The 18,009-nt window shown below is 44.5% G+C and overlaps 1 protein-coding gene across 4 annotated transcripts in view; it reads right to left on the bottom strand.

Moving 5' to 3' along the window:
• slc1a1 (solute carrier family 1 member 1) overlaps positions 1–18,009 on the bottom strand; it is a 35,409-nt gene that overhangs the window by 11,957 nt on the left and 5,443 nt on the right. The window contains exons 2-3 of one of the 4 annotated variants that reach the window (XM_046320272.1): positions 5,793–5,881; positions 2,517–2,638 (exon numbers count right to left, since the gene is read on the bottom strand). In XM_046320272.1, coding sequence (XP_046176228.1) covers positions 2,517–2,638; positions 5,793–5,794 — 124 coding nt within the window. In that variant the 5' untranslated portion in view covers positions 5,795–5,881. Of the gene's footprint in view, positions 1–2,516; positions 2,937–5,792; positions 5,882–18,009 lie in introns of those variants that run through there. The other 3 variants (XM_046320275.1, XM_046320274.1, XM_046320273.1) reach the window with 3 other exon arrangements.

The raw sequence follows: 18,009 nt of genomic DNA, 5'->3' as shown, positions 1-18,009 counted from the left end.
GCCACAGGAGTCGCTAGTACGCAATGAGACGAGGATTTCTCTGCCGGCCAAACCCTCCCTAACCCGGACGACACTGGGCCAATTGTGCGTCGCCCCATGGGCCTCCCGGTCGCGTCCGGCTGCGACAGAGCGTGGGCTTTAACCCAGAATATTTGGTGGCACCACTGTGCCACCCGGGAGGCCTCACTATTTATATTTTATTGATTTTTTTTTTTTAACTATACAAAACATATTATACAAACAACAACGTACAGATGCACACAAACATCCACAACATCACCCCTGCCCAGACCCACCTGCTCCCACCCTCATCTCCAGCGCCCGCATCACTCCGCCATATGGCCTCAAACTGCACCATTTTCTTTCTCTCAGTCGCCCACGCACTTTCAACATTCAGATAATAAAGCATTTGACCTTTCCATTGTTTTAACGATGGAGGATTGGTTGATTTCCAGTTAAGGATATGTTTCCCCCCCCAAGATGATTGATGAGAAAAGTATCGTCCAACCCATCAGGTATCTCACTGCACCCTCATATGCCATGTCCCCGGGTTCCAATTGGCTCTTTTAACCCCCACTCCTCTCCACTGCAGCTCTTAAAATGTAAGAAAGATCAATACAAATAGGAATGGATGATCAATTTTGCCATGTGCATTTGGACCAACACAGGTTTATGTTGACATTGTAAAACTCTGCTTAAGCAGAGGTGGTGTAATCCTTGGAGGACACTTCAAAGTCAGCATTTATCATTTAATTGGTCGAAAGCCTTTAAAACGCATTAGACACAATACTGCCACTGAGCCAAAGTCCATTTAGTTCAGAAAAATATAAATGTCCAACCATTAAGAAGCCAAGCAAGCACCAACAATAATTGTTGAAGGGTAGGACAATTCGGTGACAGGGGCCATACAAATCGGTGTGTAATTCTTTCTAAAAACAAGGGGTCGCAGGCAGCTTCAGAGGGGGGTTGTGAATAAATCTAAATAAATAATAGCCTTCTCTGCATAATAAAGTGATACGTTCCATAATTAACAATGCATTTTTAGATTAATTGTCCACCACCACCATTAGCCTTTCGCTGTGAGCTCATCCATTGCATTTTAGCACTTGAATGCTGAATGACAACAAAGGAGCATATTATAGTTTATACCATGGCTAGACTGTGTCGTAGGTCATTTCCACAGGACTCCACAGCCCCCGGTTGATTATTCCTTATGTATTTTATATCTACTAAATAAATGTCATAAGCCAGAAATGCTGTGGTGGGCTGGGCCATATCAGAGCCATATATGGCCCCTGAATCACATTGACAGGACCTTGCATGCAGAACAGCTGTACCGACTGACTGGACTGAAGGAGCCAGTGGAGTGTGCCGCTTCAGTCTAGTCACGTTCGACTGGGGCTGCGAGACAGGCTCTGGGAGGCAGCAAAGCTCAGCACAGGGAACCCTGTCTCCGTCGGAGACTGGGCAATGAATGGCGTAGCAGCAGCAGAAACTGCGAACGCATAATGATCAGTCACACACGTGCACAATTATGAACAGTCACACACACAAACACACACAGACACACTCATGAACAGCCACAGTCACACACTGTTTGCATCCATCTTCGAACATCCTCACAGCATAAGCACACACACAGATGCATGCACAGCCTGGTCTCATACACTAGATGTAACACAGTAAACGTAAATCCAGAACATCCAAATTAGTATGTTACGTTTGGTTTGCTTACATAAGACAGATGGTTACTTAAGGCAAAAACGCAAACGTCTAGCAACCCAAAGGTTGTGAGTTCAAATCTCATCATGGACAACATTTTAGCTCATTTGCACCTTTTCAACTACTTACTACCTTTTTGCTACTTTGCAACTACTTAGCATGTTAGCTAACCTTTCCCCTAATTATTTTATCCAACTCTTGCCCTAACCTTAACCCTTTAACCGTAACCCCTAGCCTAGCTCATGTTAGCCACCTAGACAGAATTCGTAACATATAATATATTTAGAAAAATGTGTAACATATTGTACGTTTTGGAAATTTGTAACATATAACACAAATTGTAATTCGGAATATATCATACGAAATTGGTGATGGACATCCACAAATTAATACATACAAAACGCAACATATACTAAATGTAGTCTCTCGGATTTACATACAGAATCATACGAAAAGCTCTGAGACCAGGTTGGTATGCAGCATGCACAAGCCGACATTATGCACACAACACACACATGCGTGCACATTGCTATTCTAATCAACCAGCCCCCAGCCCTACGCATCCAAGAGAGGCTGCTGGATGACTCCAAGCCTGGACTGCAGCAGGGGAATACATCAGGAGAGAAAGCAATGACAAAAAAAGGACAGAGGGAAGGGGAAATGGGTAGGATGCACCACCACTGACAGAGGAGAGAGTGGAGACAGACGGGCAGCCTGGCGGAAGGGTGACATCAAGCAAGGCTTCTTCACGTTAAGCAGAGCGCAGACATTATGGGGGCTTCTCTTTCACTTACCTAACAGCACCGACACAATGGTTGCAATAAGCAGCCAGTTCCTCTTCAGCAAGCCTTTGAAGTCCCAGCCCCTGCGTTCTTTCTTCCCCATCATGTCCATTGGTGTGGCTGTTGGTTGTTTCCTTTAGCCCCCGCAATAGAGAGCACAAATGGGAGTCGGGACTCTCGGGAGACACAAAAGGCTCCACGTATCAGGCGGCCAGCTGACAGATGCAGCAGACAGTAGAGGCGGCTAGTCGCTGTCTGCGCTGCTGCTATAGCTACCAGAGGATGCAGCTAGCCTGCCTGGCTGTCAATTGTTTCTGATGGAGAGGGACTGGAGAGAACCGCCTCTTGTGTGTGTCTCTGTGTTTGTGTGAGGCAGAAGTGTGTGTGTGTGACGGAGAGAATGAGAGGGGGAGATACATCACCAGGTTTTTATCCATAGGGTCACCTCCAACCCCCCACCATTACACGCACACACACACCCACCCACCTCGAGAGCTGCTCAGTCTGGGGTCTTTCTCCTTCATTACATCTAGGAGATTAAAAATATATTCTCCAGAGACAGTCACTGAATGCAATAGCCTACTTTGCATGGGTAGTATCCTAACAGAGTTGGTATAATATGGAGAAATGGCACAATATTGTTTGGCTGGTTGCTGACTGCTGGATCATATGCGTACAGACAGTTAACCATTTCTGGGAGGGATTGGAAAGATTTGGCAGTGATGTGCAAGTGATGTTACAGACGGCCTATGAAAAACCCTTTTGAAAGGGCGTCCTTGGTTTCACAACTGTAAAACATGCATGGATCATTAAAAGCATAAAGAAACATGTATGGATAATTATGGGTCTTTTCTGACATGTACTATCAAATGATTAACTTAATGTTCATAGGAGTCGTATGATTCATGGGAAGGCCTTTCCATTTTTTTTTGTGCATCAATTGTTCAAATGTCAAATGTTTGGAGGAATGTAATTAACTGTTTTGTTTTGGACTCCAAACGGTTAGCCCTCCAAGACAGGATTGTGTGGAGGCACCAAATCTTATCTGAGATTTTATTGTATCGCCTATTTGGCCTGGCAACAACAGCCCCGCACAGAGTCCATTCCTTAACTATACTGCCACCTACTGTGCCTTAGACACCTGCACCTAATCTTTACACTATCTAACACACAAAATGCATTGTATAAGAATATATGACACAAGATCCTTTAATAAAAATGCCCATTGATAGAAATACCATTCTAATTGAACATTGAGAAGATCTCATTTCTAAACATACATTCTGCTGTCCTTTTTTCTTCATAACATTGTTCAGTATGCAGCGCATTCAGACCCCTTGACTTGTTCCACATTTTGTTACATTACAGCCTTATTCCTTATCAATCTACACACAATAGCCTATAACGACAAAGCGAAAACAGGTTGTACATTTTTGCACGTTTATTAAAAATAAACCTTATTTAGATAAGTATTCAGACATTTTGCTATGAGACTCAAAATTGAGGTCATGTGCATCCTGTTTCCATTGATCAACCTTGAGATGTTTCGACAACTTGGAGTCCACCTGTGCTACATTCCATTGATTGGACAAGATTTTTTTTAAAGCACACACCTGTCTATATAAGGTCCCACAGTTGACAGTCCATGTCAGAGCAAAAACCAAGCCATGAGGTCGAAGGTATTGTCTGTGGAACTCCAAGACAGGATTGTGTGGAGGCACCAAAATATGTCAGCAGCATTGAAGGTCCCCAAGAACAAAATGGCCTCCATCATTATTACATGGAAGAAGTTTTGAACCACAAAAGACTTTTCCTAGAGCTGTCCGCCCGGCCAAACTGAGCAATCAGGGGAGAAGGGCCTTGGTCAGGGAGGTGATCAAGAACCCGGTGGTCACTCTGACAGAGCTCCAGAGTTACTCTGTGGAGATGGGAGAACCTTCCAGAAGGACAACCATCTCTGCAGCTCTCCACCAATCAGGCCTTTATGGTAGAGTGGCGAGACGGAAGCACATGACCGCTTGCTTGGTGTTTGCCAAAAGCCACCTACAGACTCTCAGACCATAAGAAACAAGATTGAACTATTTGGCCTGAATGCCAAGCGTCAAGTCTAGAGGAAACCTTGCACCATCCCTATGGTGAAGCATGGTGGTGGCAGCATTATGCTGTGGTGACGTTTTTCAGCGGCAGGGACTGGGAGGCTAGTCAGGTTAGAGGGATAGATGAATGGAGCAAAGTATAGAGAGATCCTTGATGAAAACTGACTGGGGCAAAGGTTCACCTTCCAACAGGACAACGACCCTAAGCACACAGCCAAGATAACACAGGAGTGGCAAGTCTCTGAATGTCCTTGGGTGGCCCAGCCAGAGCCTGGACTTGAACTTGATCTAACATGACTTGAGAGACCTGAAAATAGCTGTGCAGCAACGCTCCCCCATCCAACCTGACAGAGCATGAGAGGACCTGCAAAGAATAATGTGAAAAACTCCCCAATTACAGGTGTGCTAAGCTTATAGCGTCATACATAAGAAGACTCTAGGCTGTAATCGCTGCCAAAGGTGCTTCAACAAAGTACTGAATAAAGAGTCTGAATACTTGTGTAAATGTAATATTTCCGTTTTTTATTATGAATACATTTGCAAAAAAATCTAAAAACCTGTTTTTGCTTTGTCATTATGGGGTATTGTGTGTAGATTGATGAGGGGAAAAAACAATATAATCCATTTTAGAATAAGGCTGTAACGTAACAAAATGTGGAAAAAGTCAAGGGGTCTGAATCCTTGTTAGATTCAGAATATTTATTATCATCGTAAAACAATCAACTGAATAATTGTAAAGAATCGGTACTTGGAGTCATAGAATCGATATATCGTCGAGGATAGGCAGTCATAAGCTGTTAAATCTGTACACAAAACAGATTTTTTTTTAAACATGGCATATGCATATATTAATATCCCGCCCATAACGAAGCGTTCCAACAGGGCTACGTAGCCTGTGGCTCAGTTGGTAGAGCATCGGGCTTGTGGGTTCTATTCCCACGGAGGAGAATGTATGCACTCACTCTGGATAAAAGCGTCTGCTAAAATGCTTAAACCTGGGTGTCAGACAGTGTGGCTGTTGTGGAGTCTATTGCGTTCACTCCCTGTGGTGCTATGGGAGGATCCGATGCCTTCAGAAGAGTGACTTTCTGAGGAGGCGTTAGGCGACTGGGGGTGAACTCAAGATATCTTTTTTTTTTGTGGTAGGAGAATCAGAATTAGCTAAGACGTCTCATCTGCAGAATATGCTTACATGATTGAACTTTTGAACTCTTGTTATTAGAATGTTTCCCTTCGGAATCTGGTGTTGGCAGCGGCACGTCCTCATATGGCCTCAGTCACCTAGGGCCCAGAGAGGGGAGAAGTCAGGCTTGTCTATCACATGTCCCTGTTGCTGTGCAGAATATCAGAAAGAGAATAGGGCAAAGGAGGTCAGAAGGGAACATTGTTTCCATATGCGAATGTGTCTTTACCAATTGCAAACCATGTGAAGGGATGGCGTGAGTAATGGGGAACCAATCGCCAATCACAATGTCTGTACGTCAGTCACCCCCTCCTTGCACCTTGGGGGAGATTATTCTCTCCCCAAGTTCCCTTTTTAGCAAGGTGGAGACTAAGAAATAACAAATGTCCTTTTAAGTTCTTAGAACTGAACAAAACTATCTCTATATTTGGGGCCAAGGTCTGGCACAGGATGTGTGGGGTTGGTGTCTGGAGCTATTGTACGTCATCGCTGATGTTGCACCTATGTAGTATACAACCAGAGGCTCACTCCACTCAATGGGCTCTCACTCTTTTCACTTTGTGGGTGGTGTGACCAGCTCTCTTATCAATACATTTTTTATAAAGTGAATATCCTGATTGGTGATTGTCCTTGTCTCTCCTCATTACTGGTAATTGAAAATATCCATGACATTATTAGTCCGAATATGCAGAATTAGGATTTCTAGTTCTCAGATAATATAACTATCTCCAATTTAAACAGGTAGGCTAGTTGAGAACAAGTTCATATTTACAACTGCGACCTGGCCAAGATAAAGCAAAGCAGTGCGACACAAACAACAGAGTTACACATAGAATAAACAAACATAGTCAATTATTACATAGAGAAAAATCCTACATACAGTGTGTGCAAATGACATAAGATAAGGGAGGTAGGCAATAAATAAGCCATAGTGGCAAAATAATTACAATTTAGCAATTAAACACTGGAGTGATAGATGTGCAAAAGATGAATGTGCAAGTAGAGATACTGGGGTCCGAAGGAGCAAAAAAAATGAAAAATAATAAATAACAGTATGGGGATGAGGTAGTTGGATGGGCAATTTACAGATGGGCTATGTTCAGGTGCAGTGATATGTGAGCTGCTCTGACAGCTGGTGCTTAAAGTTAGTGAGGGAGATATGAGTCTCCAGCTTCAGTGATTTTTGCAATTCATTCTAGTCATTGGCAGCAGAGAACTGGAAGGAAAGGCGGCCAAAGTAGGAATTGGCTTTGGGGGTGACCAGTGAAATATACCTGCTGGAGCGAGTGCTATGGGTGGGTGCTGCAATGGTGACCAGTGAGCTGAGATAAGGCGGGGCTATACCTAGCAAAGACTTATAGATGACCTGGAGCCAGCAGGTTTGGCGACGATTGTGAAGCGAGGGCCAGCAGGTCGCAGTGGTGGGTGGTATATGGGGCTTTGGTGACAAAACAGATGGCACTGTGATAGACTACTCAGCAAATTGGATGCAGAGTGTTGGAGAGTATTGGCTATTTTGTAAATGATATCGCCGAAGTCCAGGATAGTCAGTTTTACGAGGGTATGTTTGGCAGCATGAGTGAAAGATGCTTTGTTGTGAAATAGGAAGCCGATTCTAGATTTAATTTTGGATTGGAAATGCTTAATGGGAGTCTGGAAGGAGAGTTTACAGTCTAACCAGACACCTAGGTATTTGTAGTTGTCCACATATTCAGAACCGTCAGAACCGTCCAGAGTAGTGATGCTGGGTAGGTGCGGGCAGCGATCGGTTGAAGAGCATGCATTTAGTTTTACTAGCGTTTAAGAGCAGTTGGAGCAGAAGGAGTGGTGAATGGCATTGAAGCTCGTCTGGAGGTTAGTTAACACAGTGTCCAAAGAAGGGCCAGAAGTATACAGATTGGTGTCGTCTGCGTAGAGGTGGATCAGAGAATTACCAGCAGCAAGACTGATATCATTGGTGTATACAGAGAAAAGAGTCGGCCCGAGAATTGAACCCTGTGGCACCCACAGAGACTGCCAGAGGTCCGAATTGAGACACTGAACTCTGTCTGAGAAGTAGTTGGTGAACCAGGCTTTGAGAAACCAAGCCTGTTGAGTCTGCCGATAAGAATGTGGTGATTGACAGAGTCAATCTCTTTGCACGCAAAACTGTTTTGAAGACAATGTCACCCCAGGTTTGTATTCAATAGGGCATGCAAAAAAATAAAATATCAATTCTTTCTTATGTCCAGGTCGTCAATTAACATTGAAATGTTTTCTTCCATTTGGAACCTAATGAATCCATGCCTAATGAACTACATCACTGTAACGGTTTTCTTCTGGTGAAAGAGAGGCGGACCAAAATGCAGCGTGGTTATTTTTGGACATCTTTAATAAAGATGAAAATACAACAATCTACAAAACAAGAACCATGAAAAACCGAAACAGCCCTATCTGGCGCACACAAACACAGAGACCGGAACAATCACCCGCAAGAGACCTAAAGAATATGGCTGCCTAAATATGGTTCCCAATCAGAGACAACGATAAACACCTGCCTCTGATTGAGAACCACTCTAGGCAACCATAGACTTACCTAGAGTACTACTCTAACCACAATCCCGTAACTACAAACAACCCCAGACAAAACAAACCACATAAATCCCCATGTCATACCCTGGCCTAACCAAAATAATAACGAAAACACAGAATACTAAGACCAGGGCGTGACAATCACCTTGAGGGCTCTGACTACAGTGGTCACATCTCAGAGTCTTCCCCCGTCGCCAACTGAGTCATCCTCTGCAGTTCCTTCTTAGAGAGCATTGGCGTGGGGATAGCTTCTGTACTATCTCCCATGATGTTGATGGTCATGTCGCAACGATCCAGCAAGAGGCAAACATACAGTAGAAAGCAGGACATTTGTAAAATGTCGTTAATGGAAATATTAGCAGAGATATTTTAGGGGGAAAACACCATAACAAAAATGCTTGTGATAGAACTGCGGAGAGCTTCAAATTCACACCATATTTTCTTGAAGCTTTGGAAAACCGCATGGATATTGGTTAACAGAGTGGATGACGACACAAGCCCTTGAAAACAGATTAGCGGGAAAAGCTGGTAAAGAAACTGTTAAAGTGCACCATTTGATTCAAGGGCACAATCTCAGTGTAACAAGACTCCTTAAATGTATTGTGAATGCACGCTGCTAATCGTATGCTCCATTTCTCCACAAAACTAAACACTGGATAATATAGGGACGTACAGTCATATGAAAGCTGTATGAGAGAGTGATGCGGAAGAAGCATTTTCTGCACACACGCCACAAACAGAGTCGCTTGAGGTATGCAAACGCACGCTTTTTGGAACGCATTTTGGAATAAGGTGCTGTGGACTGATGAAACAAAGATTGAGTTATTTGGTCATAACAAGGGACGTTATGCATGGCGGAAAAAGAACACAGCGTTGCAAGAAAAACACTTGCTACCCACAGTAAAATTTGGTGGGGGTTCCATCATGCTGTGTGGCCAATAGCGGTACTGGGAATCTTGATAAAGTTGAGGGTCGCATGGATTCCACTCAATATCAGCAGATTCTTGGGAATAATGTTGAAGAATCAGTCACAAAGTTGAAGTTATGCCGGGGCTGGATATTTCAACAAGTCAACAACCCAAAACACTGCTCAAAATCTACCCTGGCATTTATGCAGAGGAACAAGTACAATGTTCTGGAATGGCCACCCAAGTCCCCAGACCTGAATATCATTGAGAATCTGTGGGATGATTTGAAGCGGGCTGTCCATGCTCGGCAAACATCAAACCTAACTGAACTGGAGATGTTTTGTAAGGAGGAATGGTCCAAAATACCTTCATCCAGAATCCAGACACTTATTAGAGGCTGTGGGAAGCGTCTAGAGGCTGTTATTTTAGCAAAAGGAGGCTCTACTAAATATTGATGTGATTTTTCTATTGAGGTGCCCAAATTTATGCACCTGTCTAATTTTGTTTTGATGCATATTGCACATTTTCTGTTAATCCAATAAACTTAATTTCACTACTGAAATATTACTGTGTCCATCAGTTATTTGATAGATCAAAATGAAATTGCTGATCCAAACACCCAATTATTTATGAATGGAAATCATGGAAATTGTCAGGGGTGCACAAACTTTTTCAAACGACTGTATGAACGAAGACTTGTCTTTCTTGCACTAACACTCACACAAATATTATAATGGCGCGAGAGGGGATGGCTGCTGTTTTACGGGCTCCTAACCAACTGTGGTATTTATTTTCTGTTGTCGTTTGGCATCGTTTGTAACTCATTTTGTACATAATGTTGCTGCTACCATCTCTTATGACCGAAAATTGCTTCTGGACATCAAAACAGCGATTACTCACTTTGAACTGGACAAAATGCTCATCCAGAAGCGGCGATCCAAGGGGCCCGGGGACATTAATGCAGGCAAACTTAAATCCGTTTAAACTCATTTCTACCAGCATGTCACATGTGCAACCAGATGGAAAAACAACTCTAGACAACCACATACTGGAAACACCTGCCCCATGGTCAAACCCTCAGAAAGCATCTCACTGTGTACGCTGGCTGGCCATCGATGACACAGGGGGAGGGATGGGCCTGGAAACAGAAGACAAATGGCTGAGAGACAAGGGCTTAATCGGAGGGTACTGGGTAACAACAGGCGAACAGCAGTGGGACAAAGGACTCGAGATGGGGAAAGGACCAATGAAAAGGGGGGAAGGTTTGCGGGATTCCACCAAGAGGGGAAGATCCCGTGTAGACAACCATACCCTCTGCCCGAGACGATAGCGGAGAGTCGGAGTCCGGTGGCGCCCCACTTGTTGACGATACCTGGAGGTGATCTTGAGAAGAGCCGACCAAGCCCTTTTCCAGGTACGCCGACAGGGGCGTACGAACATCTGGGCTAAGGGTATGTTGACCTCTACTTCTTGCTCCGGGAAGAGCGGGGGCTGACACCCCACGGAGCACTCGAAGAGGGAAGAGTCCAGTGGCCGAGCAGGGTAGAGTGTTCCTAGAATACTCCACCCAGACTGGTTGCTGGCTCCAGGTAGTGGGGTTACTAGAGAAGAGATGCCGAAGTGTCGTTTCCATGTCTTGATTGGCTTGCTCCGATTGGCCGTTGGATTGTGGATGAAACCCGGGCGACAGACTGGCCGACGACTCGATAAGGGTGCAGAACGCCTTCCAGAATCGGGACGAGAACTGAGGACGCCAATCAGAGACAATGTTGACCGGGAGTGCATGGATTCGGAAGACGTGCTGCACCATGAGTTGCGCTGTTTCTTTGGCTGACAGTAACTTGGGGAGAGGTATGAAATGGGTGGCTTTGGAGAACATATCCACCACCGTCAGGATAGTGGTGTTGCCATCTGACGGGGGAAGCCCAGTGACAAAATCCAGGGAAATATGGGACCAAGGGCGATGAGGAACAGAGAGGTGCTGAAAGAGGCCAGACAGAGCTTGCCGCGGAGTCTTATTTTGAGGACACACCATGCATGCGGCAACGAAGGCCGAGACATCAAGAGCCATGTTGGGCCACCAGAAGCATTGTCGGAGAAAAGCCAGGGTACGACGGGCACCAGGATGACAGGTATGCCTAGAGGAGTGAGCTCTTTCCAGGATCTGAGGTCGGGCCGAATCAGGGACAAACATCCGGTTAGCCGGGCCCCCCTCAACGTTGTTGCCTTGCGGACCAGGGACTCAATACCCCAGACAACGAAAGCCGCCAGACATCTTAGATGTCAGGAGTTCCTGGTTCCCATCGTCATAGTTCCTTTCCGCGGAGTTGAGATGATGGGACATGAAGGCACCGGGATGAAGCTTTTGGTCCTGGACAGATCGCTGGAAAAGGACGGCCCTACTCCCACATTGGAAGCGGCAACCTCAACCACAAACTGATGGGTCGGGTCCGGATGGATGAGTATGGGGGCAGTAGTGAATTTCTGCTTTGGACCCACAAAAGCCCTGTCCGCTGCTGGGGACCATGTGAATGGTATTTTGGGAGAGGTAAGTGCAGAGAGGGGAGCCACCAGGGTGCTGTAGCCCCGAATTAAATGGCGGTAGAAATCTGCAAACCCAAGAAACCGTTGTAGCTGCACCCTGGACTTGGGTTCTGGCCAATCTACCACTGCGCTCACATTTTCTGGATCCACTGTCTGCTAAAAAAAGGAGTCTCTGCTGACCTGGTTCACATACTAATCCTCTGATGTCATTGAGAAAATGGATGCCTCCCCATGGGTTTCACCCATAGTGGTTACCAAAATGAAAAAATGGGGATATCTGCATGTGTGAGGATTTGCGTGAGCCAAATAAAGCAGTGATCATTGACAGTTATCCACTTCCTCACATGGAAGATCTCTTCGCTGAGCTACAAGGCACTATTGTGTTCTCAACCATTGATTTGGCTAGTGCCTACCATCAAGTCCTCCTTCACGTTTTGACAGCATTCATTAAGCACAACGGCCTTTTCAGATTCCGTCGGGCCCCCTTCGGTTTGGCCTCAGTCCCTGCTGGTTTTAAAAAGATTATGTCCTCCCTACTGCAGAACATACAAGGTGGAAAAGCCTACCTGGATTACATAATTCACGGAAAAACGAAAGAGAGGCCTTAAAGTTACAGGTCTGTGAGAGCCAGACATCTTGCTTGTTTGTAAGTGACCAAATACTTATTTTCCACCATAATTTGCAAATAAATTCACTAAAAATCATACAATGTGATTTTCAGGATTTTTTTTCTCTCATTTTGTCTGTCATAGTTGAAGTGTACCTATGATGAACATTACAGGCCTCTCTCGTATTTTTAAGTGGGAGAACTTGCACAATTGGTGGCTGACTAAATACTTTTTTGCCCCACTGTATAAGCTGGAAGTTGTAGCCTAAGTGTTGTTTATTCGTTTACTCCAATTGGGGGAGGGGTGGGAGGGTTTGTGGGGAATCATAATGGAAGGTATATTCTAAAAAGGTGTACATGTACACTTACTGGTCAAAAGTTTGAGCATCTACTCATTCAAGGGTGTTTGTTTATTTGTACTATTTTCTACAATGTAGAATAATAGTGAAGACATCAAAACTATGAAATAACACATATCAAATCATGTAGTAACTCAAAAAGTGTTATATTTGAGATTATTCTGGCAGCTTCATTAAATAGTACCCGCACAACACCAGTCAAAGCAAATCAAATTTTATTTGTCACATACACATGGTTAGAAGATGTTAATGCGAGTGTAGCGAAATGCTTGTGCTTCTAGTTCCGACAATGCAGTAATAACCAACAAGTAATCTAGCTAACAATTCTAAAACTACTACCTTATAGACAAGTGTAAAGGGATAAAGAATATGTACATAAAGATATATGAATGAGTGATAGTACAGAGTGGCATAGGCAAGATACAGTAGATGGTATATAGTACAGTATATACATATAAGTATGATGAGTATGTAAACAATGATGAGTATGTAAACAAAGTGGCATAGTTAAAGTGGCTAGTGATACATGTATTACATAAAGATGCAGTAGATGATAGAGTACAGTATATACGTATACATATGAGATGAATAATGTAGGGTATGTAAACATTATATTAGGTAGCATTGTTTAAAGTGGCTAGTGATATATTTTACATCATTTCCTATCAATTCCCATTATTAAAGTGGCTGGAGATTGAGTCAGTATGTTGGCAGCAGCCACTCAATGTTAGTGGTGGCTGTTTAACAGTCTGATGGCCTTGAGATAGAAGCTGTTTTTTAGTCTCTCAGTCCCAGCTTTGATGCACCTGTATTGACCTCGCCTTCCTGATGATAGCGGGGTGAACAGGCAGTGGCTCGGGTGGTTGTTGTCCTTGATGATCTTTATGGCCTTCCTGTGACATCGGGTGGTGTAGGTGTCCTGGAGGGCAGGTAGTTTGCCCCCGGTGATGCGTTGTGCAGACCTCACTACCCTCTGGAGAGCCTTACGGTTGTGGGCGGAGCAGTTGCCGTACCAGGCGGTGATACAGCCTGACAGGATGCTCTCGATTGTGCATCTGTAGAAGTTTGTGAGTGCTTTTGGTGACAAGCCAAATTTCATCAGCCTCTTGAGGTTGAAGAGGCGCTGCTGCGCCTTCTTCACGATGCTGTCTGTGTGGGTGGACCAATTCAGTTTGTCTGTGATGTGTATGCCGAGGAACTTAAAACTTACTACCCTCTCCACTACTGTTCCATCGATGTGTATAGGGGGGTGTTCCCTCTGCTGTTTCCTGAAGTCCACAATCATCTCCTTCGTTTTGTTGACGTTGAGTGTGAGGTTATTCTCCTGACACCACACTCCGAGGGCTCTCACCTCCTCCCTGTAGGCCGTCTCGTCGTTGTTGGTAATCAAGCCTACCACTGTCGTGTCGTCCGCAAACTTGATGATTGAGTTGGAGGCGTGCGTGGCCACGCAGTCGTGGGTGAACAGGGAGTACAGGAGAGGGCTCAGAACGCACCCTTGTGGGGCCCCAGTGTTGAGGATCAGCGGGGTGGAGATGTTGTTGCCTACCCTCACCACCTGGGGGCGGCCCGTCAGGAAGTCCAGTACCCAGTTGCACAGGGCGGGGTCGAGACCCAGGGTCTCGAGCTTGATGACGAGCTTGGAGGGCACTATGGTGTTAAATGCTGAGCTGTAGTCGATGAACAGCATTCTCACATAGGTATTCCTCTTGTCCAGATGGATTAGGGCAGTGTGGTTGAGATTGCATCGTCTGTGGACCTATTTGGGCGGTAAGCAAATTGGAGTGGGTCTAGGGTGTCAGGAAGGGTGGAGGTGATATGGTCCTTGACTAGTCTCTCAAAGCACTTCATGATGACGGAAGTGAGTGCTACGGGGCGGTAGTCGTTTAGCTCAGTTACCTTAGCTTTCTTGGGAACAGGAACAATGGTGGCCCTCTTGAAACATGTGGGAACAACAGACTGGGATAGGGATTGATTGAATATGTCCGTAAACACACCAGCCAGCTGGTCTGCGCATGCTCTGAGGGCACGGCTGGGGATGCCGTCTGGGCCCGCAGCCTTGCGAGGGTCTCAACTTCAACAGTGAAGAGTCGACTGTCTCCGACTCTGTCTCCTAGAGATGAACGTACTTTGATGCTAAAAGTGAAAATCAATCCCAGAACAACAACAAATAGGACCTTGTGAAGATACTGGAGGAAACAGGTGGGAAGTATCTGTATCCACAGTAAAACGAGCAGTAAAATGACCATCATTATGTTTGGAGGAAAAAGGGAGAGGCTTGCAAGCCGAAGAACATCTTCCCAACTGTGAAGCACAGGGGTGGCCGCATCATGTTGTGGGGGTGCTTTGCTGCAGGAGGGACTAGTGATCTTCACAAAATAGATGGCATCATGAGGACGGAAAATTATGTGGATATATTGAAGCAATATCTCAAGACATCAATCGGGAAGTTAAAGCTTGGTCGCAAATGAGTCTTCCAAATGGACAATGACCCCAAGCATACTTCCAAAGTTGTGGCAAAATGTCTTAAGGACAACAAAGTAAAGGTATTGGAGTGACCATCACAAAGCCCTGACCTCAATCCTATAGAAAATTTGTGGGCAGAACTGAAAAAGAGTGTGTGAGCAAGGAGGCCTAGAAACCTGACTCAGTTACACCAGTTCTGTCAGGAGGAATGTGCCAAAATTCACCCAACTTATTGTGGGAAGCTTGTGGAAGGCTACCTGAAACGTTTGACCTAAGTTAAACAATTTAAAGGCAATGCTACCAAATACTAATTGAGTGTATGTAAACTTCTGAACCACAGGGAATGTGATAAAAGAAATAAAAGCTGAAATAAATCATTCTCTCTACTATTATTCTGACATTTCACATTCTTAAAAAAAAGTGGTGATCCAACTGACTTAAGATAGGGAATTTTTACTTGGATTAAATGTCAGGAATTGTGAAAAAATTTGTTTAAATGTATTTGACTTAGATGTATGTAATCTTCCGACTTCAACTGTGTTGTGTGTGTGTGTGTATATATCTGATAAGAGACTTTCCAATCCCAATGATAACAATCAATCAATAGCTCTGACCAATTCCCGAGGTTTGTAAGACCGTGGGTATAATAATAATAAGTCAAAGATTCAGCTTATACAAAACATTTAACATAACATTTAACATTAACATTTAAGTCATTTAGCAGACGCTCTTATCCAGAGCGACTTACAAATTGGTGCAATCACCTTATGACATCCAGTGGGACAGTCACTTAACAATAGTGCATCTAAAACTTAGGGGGGGGGTGGGGTGAGAGGGATTACTTAACCTATCCTAGGTATTCCTTAAAGAGGTGGGGTTTCAGGTGTCTCCGGAAGGTGGTGATTGACTCCGCTGTCCTGGCGTCGTGAGGGAGTTTGTTCCACCATTGGGGGGGCCAGGGCAGCAAACAGTTTTGACTGGGCTGAGCGGGAGCTGTACTTCCTCAGTGGTAGGGAGGCGAGCAGGCCAGAGGTGGATGAACGCAGTGCCCTTGTTTGGGTGTAGGGCCTGATCAGAGCCTGGAGGTACTGAGGTGCCGTTCCCCTCACAGCTCCGTAGTGTTAGCTAGCTACATAGCTGTCTTTGCTGTCTTCGTATCATCGTATCCAAGATAATTGTGTTGTTTAGGTTTAGAGTGTGTAGTCTTAGAGTGATTATCTTAATTTACCGAGGTTAGCTAGCCAGCTATTTGTCGTCCTTAACGTAGGTGACTCTGCTAGCTAGCCAACAGCTAGCCAACGCTAGCCAACGTCTTCTGTATAGAACTCAACTACCCGGTCGCATTCACAGGTTGTATCACATTTTCACTTCATTTTCATTACAGTACAACGGTTTGATTTGTTTGATCGTAGCTAGCTACTTAGCTAGCTACATAGCCGTCTTTGTATCAAAGATAATTGTGTAGTCTAGAGCGATTTTCTAGGTTCGCTAGCCATCTATTGTCGTTCTTTTAACGCAACGTAACGTAAACAACACTGCTAGCTAGCCTGCTAGCCCCCGAATAGCAACACTGCAGAAACTATTACACTCAACGGAACGACTTGATTAGTGTAGTGTCAACAACGCACCCACTGCCAGCTGACCTACTTCAGCAGTACTGTATCATTTTAATCATTTTAGTCAATAAGATTCTTGCTACGTAGCTTAACTTTCTGAACATTCGAGACGTGTAGTCCACTTGTCATTCCAATCTCCTTTGCATTAGCGTAGCCTCTTCTGTAGCCTGTCAACTATGTGTCGGTTTATCCCTGTTCTCTCCTCTCTGCACAGACCATACAAAACAATTCATTTTATACTGACTTCTCACACCCACACATTCACACAGCCATACGCATACACACACACAAGCACGCACATACACCCATACCCCCACACACATGCACACAAACAGACGCACACACATGTCCTGCTACCCAGCCGCCAGAACTTTGTGACCTTGTTCTTGACAAGTACTCCCTGTTCTCTCCCAATCTCAAGTCAGGTCGGCACCAAGCTCAGACAGTCTGTTTATAATACCATGAAGACATACTGTCTTTACCCTAACTTCGACTAGGACAACACATTTATTGATTATGATTTTATACATTCTAATCACTTCCATACAATTATACGTTTCAGGGTGGTATATTCTAATCGTTCAATTCACCGATAATTCTCACCTGACAATATCCATCCCCCCAAAATATATGGGGTTTTGGAAATGATGCAGACAATTACATTGATGGAAGCGACAATCTATCCGCAATATTAAAACTGATTCAACTCCAGACAAAAAAAGCAAAAAAACTACAATATCAACTCTGTCAGACATTGCTGAAGGACCATGCAAAAACGTGGAATTGATATTGTTGGTCTGTTTGAAACTGCCCCAGCAGATTGTAGTTACGGGATCACCCTAGTGGATTACTACAGTAAATGGCCCGAGGTTGCGTTTACCAGTAATGTAACTATCCAGACTGTCATTAAATTCTTAACAGATATGTTTAGTCGCAATGGAAATTGCTACGAAAGTGTAAGCGATAATGGTGCTCAATTCACTTAGAAGGAATGGACTTCGTTCCTCTATGACAGAGACATTAAACACTCCAAAGTGTGTACTACCCACGAGCAAATGGCGCGGTGGAATGACTGTCTCCAAACGGCGATCCGAGAAGGAAACAATTCCTTATGCACTACAGGACGACAGCTCATGCCACTAAAGGAGCTGCACA

This window comes from Oncorhynchus gorbuscha, linkage group LG21 (genome assembly GCF_021184085.1).
Source record: "Oncorhynchus gorbuscha isolate QuinsamMale2020 ecotype Even-year linkage group LG21, OgorEven_v1.0, whole genome shotgun sequence".
Classification (NCBI taxonomy): Eukaryota; Metazoa; Chordata; class Actinopteri; order Salmoniformes; family Salmonidae; genus Oncorhynchus; species Oncorhynchus gorbuscha.
Note: the sequence above shows the minus strand (reverse complement) of the source record. Positions and strands in the feature narration are given on the sequence as shown.